Source organism: Erinaceus europaeus, chromosome 1, assembly GCF_950295315.1.
Source record: "Erinaceus europaeus chromosome 1, mEriEur2.1, whole genome shotgun sequence".
Taxonomy (NCBI): domain Eukaryota; kingdom Metazoa; phylum Chordata; class Mammalia; order Eulipotyphla; family Erinaceidae; genus Erinaceus; species Erinaceus europaeus.
Genome location: NC_080162.1, coordinates 6,616,907 through 6,630,614, shown reverse-complemented (window position 1 = coordinate 6,630,614; position 13,708 = coordinate 6,616,907). Strand labels below are relative to the sequence as shown.

General features: G+C 37.6%; 1 protein-coding gene across 1 annotated transcript in view; it reads left to right on the top strand.

The window, feature by feature from the left end:
- The window catches only part of PCDH15 (protocadherin related 15), a 448,902-nt gene that overhangs the window by 89,924 nt on the left and 345,270 nt on the right, over positions 1–13,708 (top strand). The window contains exon 5 of the mRNA XM_060189089.1: positions 2,354–2,466. Within this exon, the coding sequence (XP_060045072.1) occupies positions 2,354–2,466 (113 nt within the window). The remainder of the gene's footprint in view (positions 1–2,353; positions 2,467–13,708) is intronic.

Genomic DNA, 13,708 nt, shown 5'->3' with positions numbered 1-13,708 from the left:
TTCTATCCTTTTTGATATAGGCCATTCTCACAGGGTGAGATGATATCTTATTGTCTTAATTTGCATTTCTCTGACATCAGTGATTTTGAGCTTCTTTATATATATGTCTACTAGCCATCTGAATATATTCTTTCTTTCTCTCTCTCTCTTTTTTTAAATCCACTGCTCCTGATGGCCATTTTTCCCTTTTTTTTATTGGCTAGGACAGAGCAAATCTGAGAGAGGAAGGAAGACAGAGATGAAGAGAGCAAGAGAAACCTGTAGAACAGCTTTACCTCGTGAAGCATCCCCTCTGCAGGCGAATCCTTGCTCAGGTCCTCTGTCTTTCTAGTGTCTGCTCAGCTGGGTGTGTCAGCACCCAGCCCCCTCTAACTATCTTCTTTGGAGAAGTATCTCTTCAGTTCTTTCTCCTATTTTCTGATGAAGTTGATTTTTTAAATGAATTTTGAATTATTTATATATCTTGAATGTAAATGTCATTCCCCATTGTCTAGAATGTTTTCCTGTAATTGGTAAAAAAAAAATATATATATATATATATATATATATATATATATATATATTTAAGGAAACTGAGAAGTTGGACTGAGGAAGAATGTCTTCCTGTAATTGGTAAAAAAAAATATATATATATATATTTAAGAAAGCTGAGAAGTTGGACTGAGGAGAAAGCATAACAGTTATGCAAATGTTGTCCATGCCTCAGACTTGCAGGTCTCGGGTTCAATCTCCAGCACTGCCAGTTTTCATTACTATTTTAACATAACTATTTCATCACAAGCTAAATTTCCATAATATTGATTATTTCTGAATTTCAAGTCTCTTTTACTGTCTTTTTTTTTTAATTTGCCACATGCCCCCCCCCTCAAATAATGTTCATGAGAATGTACCTTTCTTGTTTCAAACCTGAAGCAAAATAATACCAATTTTTGTATATGTCTGGGTTTTGATATCATTTGCCTTAGGACCAGGTGTTGGCACACCTAGCTGAGGGCACATGTTATAGTGCACAAGGACCCAGGTTCAAACCCCCGGCCCCTACCTGCAGGGGGAAAGCTTTAAGAGTGGTGAAGCTGGGCTGCAGCTGTCTCTCTCTTCCCATCTCCTTCTCTATCTCCCCTTCGCACTCCATTTCTTTCTGTCTCTATCCAATAAATAAAATAATTAAAAAATATATAAATAAAAGTAAACATTTGCTTTATAGCACCTTTTTTTTATTTAAGAAAGGAGACTGACAAAACCGTAGGATAAGAGGGGTACAACTCCACACAATTCCCACCACCCGATCTCCATATCCCACCCCCTCCCCTGATAGCTTTCCCATTCTCTATCTCTCTGGGAATATGGACCCAGGATCATTGTGGGATGCAGAAGGTGGAAGGTCTGGCTTCTGTAATTGCTTCCCTGCTGAACATGGGCGTTGACTGGTCGGTCCATACTTGCAGTCTGCCTCTCTCTTTCCCTAGTAGGGTGGGGCTCTGGGGAAGCGAGCTTCAAGACACTTTGTATACCAGCTTTTTGAAGTTGCATAAATTATTTAACCTTTAGAGGCTCCCAAGTTCACATCTATATATTGAAAATGATTTTTACTTTTATTGCTGATTACTTATATAATAATCATCTAAAACAGGAATACAGGTCATCTAACCCTTACCATTTTTATTTTGGCATACATGTATATTCTGTATTACATGAGTTTACTTTTTCTTTCTCTTCACTTTGGGGAAATTTGAGTGTTCCAACATGCAAAGCAAAATGATATAACTGAAGGAATCACTGTATTTAATCCAATCAAGTGTCACATTTCAGAAATCCTACCTCAATGGGAAGATTATCATATTTTTATTTATTTTTAATTTAATATGAATTATATGCAATTAGATGAATACTTAAGAAACTTGTTTTCCTAGTTGGAATAGAATATTCTCTCCTTAACTATTGGATATCTTTGTATTTCATACAAATTATTTGATTTTATTTATTTCAAGATACTTTGGGATATCATATATACTTAGGATTTATTCATAACTAAAATACAATTTCATTGTTAATGATTTATCGTCCTAGACTTAACACATTTTCCTGTAATCAAGTTTTAAGTTAATTAAAGAGATCCCTTAATAAAATATATTTGGAAAATCATCCAAACAAACAAAATGCCATCTTCGTACTTCCAAGTTAATTAATTATATTTCTATTTATGTGCATTTTTCTGAGATGGCAACATTTTGAATCATAATTTGCCAATCAAATTGTCATTTCATTCCTCAGTTATTGACAGGGAGTAGATATAACTGCTACATCTATTGGATGTTTATTTTCAATTACGTGCTGAAATCCCTCTGTCTTTCAGGGAGTCCTGAGGATTACCCACGGTTTTTCCACATGCATCCTCGTACTGCAGAGCTCAGTCTCCTAGAACCAATAAACAGAGACTTTCACCAGAAATTTGATTTAGTCATTAAGGTAAAACAAAAGTGTTACATAGGTTTTCTGTTTATAAGCTGAACATCAAACAAAATTAAACGATGCCCTGTACAATTGATATCATACACTTGATTTCAACAACAATTAGTAATTTTTTATGAAAAAGTATAAAGTGGTAAATTGGATACTGTTAAAAAGTGATAAATTTGATACTGTGCTGATTTTTGTTAAAATAACTTTTCATATAATGATGTGCTTCAGACACTGAATATGTTTATTTCTTTGTTTTTTAAAATATTTTATTTACTGGTTTTACTGAAAGATACACAAAGAGAGAGAGACTAGAGAACTATTCAGCTTTGGTTTATCATGGTGCTGGGAATTGAAGCTGGGTCCTCAGAGCCTCAGGCATGAAGGTCTTTTGCATACAACTTTCTGGTCTCCCCAGCCCAGAATATATATTTTTTATCTGCTGTTGTCCTGTTCAGACATATCATTCTATGGCTCAATTTTGTGACTTTTTAAACTTTTTTTTTTTTTTACTAAAAGGAATGACATTTTTTACTACAAAAGCATAATTAATGAATATATTTTAAAACACATTTATATTTTATTTAAAAAATGAATTACTTTTCAGTGTTGTTGTTCTTTCAGATATGCATTTATGTTTGTATTTATGTATTTATTAATATATATATATATTATTTATAGTCAAGGTTCTCTCTGAGAGTGGTACCTTTACAACCCCATTGCTGCTGTTGACATTTTTTGGTCTTCTTTTGTTCTACAGAGAGTGAGAAAAAGAGCCGTGTGCACAATATAATCATTAGAGAAATATAATCATTAGAGAAATGCAGCCCTGCAGTGGTGAAGATGAATGTTAAAAGGGAAAGGAGCAAATGCAAAATCACTGAGCATCTACATGGTCAATGACGTTTCTTGCATGTTTTCCACTTAATTCTCACAACCTGGGTAGTGTGCTTATTGCTACGAATGCAGAAGCTCAAGTTCAGATAAGGGACTTGCTCAGAGTGGCACTGCTAAGCATCAACGTACATTGAGTTCAGATGTAGGATTATCTAACATAGTCATGTCCTCTCCAAGTAATTAAGATGTGGTTGATTAGATGTGCTTGTCTGATTTAACTTTCTGTCAGCCGAATGGAAAACTATAATATGGAATCTCAGCACAAATTAAGACCTATTTTTTTTTTTTTAGCATCTGCTATCTTACACATGACAAACCCTGTGTTTTCTTGGGATCCCTTGTCTTTAAGAATTTATAGTCTAGAAGGCGAGTCATATGCATTAATAAATCAAATATGGCACAGTGACTGCTAGCAGGAATCCACAAAGTACTAGCAAAGCAAAGAATAGAAACACTGAAATGAAACTTGGAGCTCAGGGAATATTTTCAGGACATTACCCAAAGCTACATGCCTCAGAGAGGCCTTGCCAATAAATAGAAATGAGAGATATGTCTGAGCATATGGGAGAGCAGAAGTCAGAGCTTAAAGGCATGATGTACCAAGCTATATGCAGTCAACAAGAACATGAGACTTGGAGCCAAGTCATGGAGAGAGCCTTCTGTATGATTCTAAATTTCTATATGCCATAGTAGACGGAATTAAATAAACTCATTTTCACTATAAGATGTTCATATATGAGCTTCATCTTCTTACATTGACTTTTATTTTTGTTGTTATGGGACTATGTGAAGCTCAAAAGTGAGTGCTTGTTCATCACTGACTGTTGGGTCTCCTGAAGCCTATGGTGGTACCCTCTGTGGGTATGAAGATAATTAATGAAGCTCTGTTTCTCAGTGGCTTCACTGAATACACAAATCAACTATTTTCTTTTTTATTTTTATTTTTTTAATCAGTCAATGGCCCTGCTGTACCTAGGTGAAATGTAACTGTCCATCCATTATGGAAACAAATAAACAAGCAAAAAACAGTTAGAATGGGCTATGGAAAATTTTCATGTTTTAATAACAGAAAACTTTATAGACATTATGAGATCTGAATTACTGTGTTTTGTGTTCAGTTGAGGGGACACTAAGCAAAGGTATCACTCACCAAGAATAATGTGCCATCCACCTGAATAATCATTGAACACTGTGGCTTTCTATGGGATGCCATTCAAATGCCTATGACCTGCCAGTTTTCTGTTGTAACTCTTTAAACTTCCTCCCTTTTTTTGTAGATGAATAATGCGTCACTTTTCATTGGCAATAAAAGCTTTTATTGTTTCTTTTCTTTTCCCTTAATTTTTGTGTTAGAAGGTAAAATAGAAACAGAATAAAATAATATACATCTTCTCTTAGACTTGACAAATTCTGCTTTAAAATGATGCACATTGAACAGCTGGTGAATTTCATGAACTAGAGACGTTCAATCATTTTGTACATCTCTGTCATTGATTTATTCAGTGTGCTTATAAATAAGAATGTGAAAGTGAAACTAGGATCACAAGATGAATCAGTTCATTGATGTTATGATCATAAAATATTAAAACATGTTAATTTAAAGAGGAACAAATGTTCTATTAAAAACAGCAGTTCTAAAATTTAAATAACAATAATTGTGACCATTCAAGCTCACATTAAATTAGAATATCTTTCCCTCTCCTCTCCTCTCCTCTCCCCTCCCATCCTCTTCCTTCCTCTCCTCTCCTCTCCTCTCCTCTCCTCTCCTCTCCTCTCCTCTCCTCTCCTCTCCTCTCCTCTCCTCTCCTCTCCTCTCCTCTCCTCTCCTCTCCTCTCCTCTCCTCTCCCCTCCTCTCCTCTCCCCTCCCCTCTCCCCTCCCCTCCTCTCCCTTCCTCTCCTCTCCTCTCCTCTCCCCTCCTCTCCTCTCCTCTCCTCTCCCCTCCTCTCCTCTCCCCTCCCCTCCCCTCCTCTCCCCTCCTCTCCCTTCCTCTCCTCTCCTCATCTCTCCTCTCCTCTCCTCATCTCTCCTCTCCTCTCCCCTCCTCTCCTCTCCTCTCCCCTCCTCTCCTCTCCCATCCCCTCCCCTCCCCCCTCCCCTCCCCCTCCCCTCCCCCCTCCCCCTCCCCTCCCCTCCTCTCCTCTCCTCTCCTCTCCTCTCCTCTACTCTGCTCTCCTCTCCTCTTCTCTCCTTCCCTTTTCTTTCCATTGCCACTTCCCTTCTGAGGGCTTCCTCGATATCTGGCATTTCTTTCTATTGTATTTCAAGTAAAAAGTTGCTTCTCCAGGAGGAAATAAGAACTATGAAAACTGTGCTGCATCCAAACTCAAAATTACCAGGTGGATAACTACTAGTTAATAACTATTATGCAAATTGTATCAAACAATCTACATCTTTATAAAACATTAATCTCTTTACTATTGCTTTTCAACAATATTATAATCAGTGAATTATCAAAGCTAGGACGTACTATTTTCTCTCATGTCTCTGTTCCTTTATGTTGCTGTTCAGTGGCCTTATGAGTTATAGCTAAGAGATTTGCCATTTCTTTTAAATATATTCCATACTCGCTGCAATTAAATGGATTTTATCTTTACAGAAGTGAGTTCTCAAAACTGAATCCTTCTCTTTACATGTTCCACAGCCCATTCATCTCCTTGTCTCAACACATAGTTGGTTTATTCCTGAAGCAAATAAAAAAAAAAAAATCAGGATTCCTGCCTTAGGGCAGCTGATTAAATGCAAGTGGCACAAAGAGCAAGGACCAATGTAAGGATCCCAGTTTGAGCCCCAGGCTCAGTTCATATTTCATTGCCCTTGTTGTTTATTGTTGATCCTGGTTCCAGCCCCCAGATCCCCCCCCAGGGGGGGGTCTGATTCACAAGTAGTGAAGCAGGTCTGCAGGTGTCTATCTTTCTCTTCCCTTCTCTGTCATCCCCTCCTCTCTCCATTTCTTTCTGTCCTATCCAACAATGACAACAACAACAATAAGAAGAACAATGACAAGAATAAACAATAAAGGCAACAGAAGTAAAAATAGCCTCCAGTTATGTCAGGCTAGTGGGGGGGGGGGGGAGAGGATCCGGGAACCAAGTTCCTGGTGGCAGGACAATTCAAATCTTTATTCACAGAGTCAGGAGGTAGCACACCTGGTTAAGCCAGGTGGTACAAACCGCAATGGCCTGTGTCAGCCTCTCAGATTGCACTTGCCCTCCTCCAGGTCAGGACATGGCAGAGACAAGACAAACTGAAGTGGCTTGACAATGCCATACATTGTTATGAAAGGGGTGGAGAAAGGCAAAGGGGGCCGGGACCTCCCCAACAACTGTTGCTAGGGGTTCAATTGGTAGGATTAGCAATAGCCTGTGGGGAATTAGGAAGGAGATCTTTAGTCATTTGTAAGACAAAGCAGAAGATTGATATGTAGATAATAAAAGGACAGGCCATAGTATCAGAGAATGCAGGGTGGAGCAGGCTTAATTTTTTTTTTATTTGAGAAAGGAAACATTAACAAAACCTTAGAATAAGAGGGGTACAGTTCTGCACAGTTCCCATAACCCGATCTCCATATCCCACCCCCTCCCCTGATAGCCTTCCCATTCTCTATCTCTCTGGGAGTATGGATCGAGGGTCATTGTGTGGTGCAGTGGGTGGAAGGTCTGGCTTCTGTAATTGCTTCCCTGATAAACATGGGTGTTGACTTAATGTTTTAAGGAATGCCGGGCTACTGAGGCAGGAAGGTGCAGGATGTTTTTGGGAGGCAGGGGAAGACTTACATGGCCACCAACCTTTTGAGGTTCATGTGTCCCCAGTTTTGCTCAACCCCTCCATAGAGAGAGAGACTTACCAGGGCAGACTCACCTCTCAGGTCAAGCCCTGACAGGCTTTACCACATCCCCACAACCTCCCTACACAGGACCATTGGATTTGTTGTGCAGGCAAGGACCCCCAGCAATAATCCTGGATAAAACAAACAAACAAACAAAAACTAAGAAGATTATTATAAAGAACAGTTATTTGGTAGCAGTCACAATTTAGTTAACACACACACACACACACACACAGCACACACACATGCACGAGTATAGGATTAATTGGGATTTTCTAACTATGCACTATTCTCCAGAGCAACTAAACTTCCTATTCTTTAAATCATTCAAAATTGCTTTAGTCATTCTAGTGCCAGTTCATCTTTCAAACTCTAAAAAGAAATACTTTTATTGTTGAAAGTTATAGGGGAGCTTTGAGAATTCATGTTTTCATTGCATTAAGTTATAAACAGTATAATCATATTATTACTTCAAATAAAGATCAAATATACTCCATTTTATTAAAAAAATTCCTAGGTGGAAAGTCTGTCAATATTATTTTGTTGCATTTTCATAAATCCATTTGAGACATTTTTTATTTGTTTGGTTTAGTGAAGGTGTCATATCTTATTTTTTTTCAAACACAAAATGTATTTTCAATCAACAAGGTACTATTTTTTCTATACTTATATTACAAATAAGTTAGTCACATTATATACAGGAGCATTCTTTGTATTTCACTAGACACATGACTGCAGGTAAGCTAGAGAATATTCCCACTGCCACAAGCAGGCTGGCTGTCCAAGTCTTTGTGAGTATTTTTAGGTCACAAGTTTTTAAAGGAAGCTCCTATAGATTTTAAAGCAGTCTCATTTTATTTTAATATTATTATTACTTTTTGAAACTGAGGCTTCACTGTTCCTAGCAGAATTTTTCAGATAAAGAGAAATAGAGAAGGAGAGAGAGAGAGTGAAAGAGAGAGAGAGAGAGATGCCAAAAAATCTAACCCTTCTCCAGGATAGCAGGGACCAGACTAGAACCCAAATTGTGTTGATGACAAAGGATGAACAAGATCCAGGTGAGATACCTTGATGACTCAAGATGAATTAATCAAGTAACAGTGGTCAAGGAAGGCCAGATAAATTGTTTACTGGGTAGGGGTGACATATATCTTGTCATAAGTTGGGTCCAGTTTCAAAGTGTCATGTCAAAGTGGCATATATCTTGTCATAAGTTGGGTCCAGTTTCAAAATGTCATGTCACTGGAGAAAACTCTGGATTTGTGATGGGTTTCCTCTGAAATTGAAAAAGAGGTCCAGGAACAGTGAAATCATGCTAAAAAAATAGAAATACATGTATCAATAGTTCAATTACTGTAGAGGAGTGCACATATCACCATGTCCAACGACCTGGGTGGTTCAAGCCTTCATTCCTGACATGCGGAAGTGGGGGGGGGGGTGAGTCTCACAAGCAATGAAACAGAGCTGTAGTTGTCTTTCTCCCTTGCTGTTTTTTAAAAATATATTTATCTACTCATTTATTAGATAGAATTGAGAAGGGAGGGGAGAGATGGAGAGGGGAAGAAACAGAGAGATACCTGCAGCCCTGCTTCACCACTCGTGAAGCTTTCCCCCTGCAAGTGGGGGCCAGGGCTTGAACCTATGACCTGGTGCACTGTAATATGTGTGCTTAACCAGGTGCATCACTTCCTGGCCTCCTCTTTCTTCCTTTCTATCTTTCCCTTCCCTCTTAATTTCTCTCTGTGTTTTTCAGGAAAATAAATAAATAAATGAAAGAAGGAAGGAGAAAGAGAGAGAAAGGAAGGAATAAATGAATCAAAGAAGAAAGAAAGAAAGAAAGAAAGAAAGAAAGAAAGAGAGAGAGAGAGAGAGAGAAAGAAAGAAAGAAAGAAAGAAAGAAAGAAGGAAGGAAAGAAGGAAGGAAGGAAGGAAGGAAGGAAGGAAGGAAGGAAGGAAGAAAGAAAGAAAGAAAGAAAAGAAAAGAAAGGAAGAAAGGAAGGAAGAAAAAAGAAAGAGTGAGCTGCTGGAGTGTTATATTTATTTTGCAGACACTGAGCCCCAGAAACAACTCTGGTGACAATATAAATTAATTAAAAATAAAATATGTGTGAGCTTTTTTTAAAATGTCCATGAGCTTTTTTTCACCATAACTAACATAGTAGATATATATTCTGAAACCTTTTGTTTTCCTCTTGTGACAAACATAGTAACATTGTATTTTCTTTTTTTTTTTTATTTAAGAAAGTATTAATTAACAAAACCATAAGGTAGGAGGGGTACAACTCCACACAATTCCCACCACCCCACCCATTCTCCATATCCCACCCCCTCCCCTGATAGCTTTCCCATTCTCTAGCCCTCTGGGAGCATGGACCCAGGGTCATTGTGGGTTGCAGAAGGTGGAAGGTCTGGCTTCTGTAATTGCTTCCCCACTGAACATGGGCGTTGACTGGTCAGTCCATACTCCCAGTCTGCCTCTCTCTTTCCCTAGTAGGGTGGGTCTCTGGGGAAGCGGGGCTCCAGGACCTCTGGTGGGGTCTTCAGTCTAGGGAAGCCTGGCCGGCATCCTGATGACCCTAACATTGTATTTTCTATATATAAGAAATTTTTGAACTTTTATGAACATTTGCTCTCAAATAGTAGTTTAAAAATCATATTCAAATCACGAGACAAGTTCTTCTATTTGGAATGTATGAAATAAATTGAGTGCTAATACAAATTAAAAATTGGTTGAAAGATTAAATATATGTTTCAAAATCTAAACTTTTAGAAAATGTTAGGTGAAAGCCTTTTTTTATCAAAAAAGTGAGAACGGGAGCATAATTTAGCAAAATTCTTCAAGGCAAACATTTTTTTCTTGTCTCCTTCAGAGTTGAATTTAAAAGCGGGAAGTAAAAGAATAAAACAATATCTTTGGTAGCTGGATAAGCCTTCAGTTTTTCAGAATCAGTATCCTAAGAAGCTAAATAAACAAACCATGATTTTCTAGGAGAGGCAACCTTTAGAAATCACATCCTTTGTATATTGCAGGCTTTTCTGAAGAGGAGGGAGGCAGGAAGTGTGTTGTTTAGGAAAGGTAGAAGGAATTGTATAGGAGCTATACTTGCTGAATTAGTGTCACTGGTAACAACACTTTCATTTAGAGTGTTGTCACCTACTTTAAGTGTATTTTAGAATATCCATTGGCTAAAGACTAAAACAAGAGACAAACAAACAAACAAAAACTTTGAAAATATCCAGTTCCTTTCTGTCCTTTCAGTCTGTTGCATCTGTTGTTCAAAATAGAGGAAAAAACGTGAAGTGTAAATCAGCTGATTGCATGTAAAAAGTTCTCTACAGCTGCTAAAAATTGCATTTTTCAGTTTCAGTGCCTCAAGTTTTGCCTCCTTTAATTTTTTTTATATCAGTTATCAAAACTCTATAGAAGTTTCTATGAAATTTTTTAAAAGCTAAGTAAGGGATTTCCCAGTAGAATTTTTCTATGATTGTATCAAAACATTCAATCTAATTTTCACTGGCATTTGGTTGAATTGGGAGATAAATTTTATAAACCTACATAGACATATAAATATAGTCAGCTCACCTAGTGAGAGAACATTCCAGGACTTCTAAAAAGAGGAGTAGATTACTCTCAAAGATTAGTGGGGAATAAAATAAACCAGTTTTTGTCAATAGCCTTTTAAGCTTTATTAGGAAACAGAAGAATATTTCACTTAAAAACAACATACACACATATATAATATGCTTATGTATTTACACATGAAAATATAAAATAAACTAAATTCCATAGAATGACAAGGGAATTGTATCTTGACATATGGACTGTACCTAAGGATATATTGTCTTTAAGATTTCACAGTAGACATAAGAAAACTTTAGTGGAATTTAGCCAGTACATTTTATTTTATTTTATTTCCTAAAACATTTTTCATTATCTTTATTTATTTTATAGAGACAGTCAGAAATCGAGAAAGGAGAGACAGAGAGGGAGCGAGACACCTGCAGCCCTGCTTCACCACTAGCAATGCTTTCCCTCTGTAGGTGGGGACCAGGAGCTCAAACCCGGGTCCTTGCACACTATAATACGTACGCTCAAGCAGGTACACCATCGCCTGGTCCCTCCTGTACATTTCATATTGGGCTTCTACCTGTAATATCAAGAATACATTCATGCACATGTACATGCACAATACACACACACTGGTAGGAATGCAGGAATGCATCACACACACACACACACACACTGACTGGTAGGAACCTTTATAACAGACCATTTATCTTCATGGCACACCAAAGATTGTCATGTCAACCATTGGTTATATGGTTGCCTGCCTTTTTTTTTGGGGGGGGGGGTGTTGTTTTTGTTAACAATCAACTTCTTGTAAAGCTAGCAAATTTCTTTGCCATTTGTTTTCCTTCCTCTTTTCCTCTATTTCTCCTTCAGCCTCTCCAAGGCCCTCTCCCTTCTAAGTCATCTAATGTGAACATTGATTGAACAGGCCCTTGGAATCAGAGTTTAAAGACTTGTGCTTAGTAAAAAAAGAAAAAAAAAAAATCCAGTAAATAAAATCAAGTATGTTGCTATACCATAAGAAGGCACTCAATAAAACCCTGTTAACATTCTTAAGTTGCCTCAAGCTGACAAGAAAATGTGTCTATATAACCAGTGGAGGTAAAACAAACAAGCAAATAAACTAAAGAAACATATCTTTAAGCCACTACCTATTTAAGAATGCCCACTGCCCCCAGTCTAGATTTTCAAGTACATTTTGTGTGCAGAGCAATGTTTAGAGAAATTCTGGGACTGTTGGGAGAGCTCACTTGGATAGTTGCAGCCTTGATATTTGCATGGCCCAAGTTAGAGGCCAGAGCCCAGACACTTGAAAGGAATCTTTGGCACTGTAATCTCTTGCACTCTCTGTGTCTGAAACTCTTGACTGCTACTCATGACTGCCTTAACAGAAAAGAAATAAATCAAGATTACAAGTTAAGGATAGATCATATGTTGGGCCACAAAGACAGCATCAGCAAATTCAGAGCATTGAAATCATCCTAAGCATCTTCTCATAACACATTAAACTAACACTTAACAATCAACAAAAGATTAGTAATAGTCCCAAAATAAGTATACTCAACAGTATACTACTTATTGTCAAAGTTCGGGGTGCCAGTATGCCGGGCTAGCTTCGCAGGTGGGAGACAGAGACCAGGGACACATGGCTGAGCGGAGAAGCTGTATTTCTTTATTCACGAGCCAACGATTCAAAAAACTAATCTAATCTAATCACCACAAGTTCTGTCCTGCATCTTTCTCCTCCGGCGCCTGCGGCAGGAACTCAGGAAGTACCTAGGGTAGGGGGTGGGGAGAAGGAAGAAGAGCAAAACTAGCAAGGGCTAAACCAAATCTCCCGGAGGCAGAGGAGTGAGACCAAACCAATGTAACAGAATGATCATGTAAATAGACCACAATGTCAAGCAATGTAACAGAAGAGATCCCAGAAGCAAACCAACAACTACTTAATAACTACTGGGTCAAAGATAAAATAAAGGAAGAAATCAAAATGTTTCAAGAGTTCAATTAAAATGAAGACACAAGCTATCACAATATTTGGGACACAGCTAAGGCAGTACTGAGAGGGAAGTTCATAGCCATACAAGCACACATTAGGAAAAAAGACAAAGCACAAATGAATAGCCTGATTGCACATCTTAAAGACCTAGAAGAAGAAGAACAAAGGAACCCTAAGGCAAACAAGACAGTTAAAGTTAAGGCAGAAATAAATAACATTGAAAAAAGAAAACCATACAAAAGATCAATGGAAGTAAATGTTGTTTCTTCAAAAATGTGAACAAAATAGACAAACCTTTAGCCAGATTCACAAAACAAAAAAGGGAGAAGACCCAAATACATCAGATCATAAATGGAATCTGAGGTATCAAAACAGACACCACAGAAATTCAATATATCATGCGAGGCTTCTATGAATAACTATATGCCACCAAGCTAGAGAACCTGGATGAAACGGACAATTTCCTAGATGACTATGAACTTCCAAAATTAAGAAAAGAGGAACTATATAACGTGAACAGGCCCATCATAGCTAAAGAAATTGTAACAGTTATAAAAAACTTCCCAAAAAATCAAAGTCCTGGACCAGATGGTTTTATAAATGAATTCTACAAAACTTTCAAAGAAGAACTAGTATCTCTACTTTTAAATGCCTTCCAGAAGATTGAAGACACTGGGATACTCCCAGCTTCTATGAAGCCAACATCACTTTGATATCAAAAGTAGACAGGGACACAACCAAAAAAGAAATCTACAGAGCAGTATCTCATGAACATAGATGCTTAAATATTGAACAAAAGACTAGTCAACTGGATACAGCAGTATATTAAAAAGATTGTTCATTGTGACCAAGTGGGGTTTATCCCAAGGATGCAAGGTTGGTTTAATATATGTAAATCAATCAACGTGATCCACCACATCAACAAAAGCAAGACCAAAAACCACATCGTCATATCA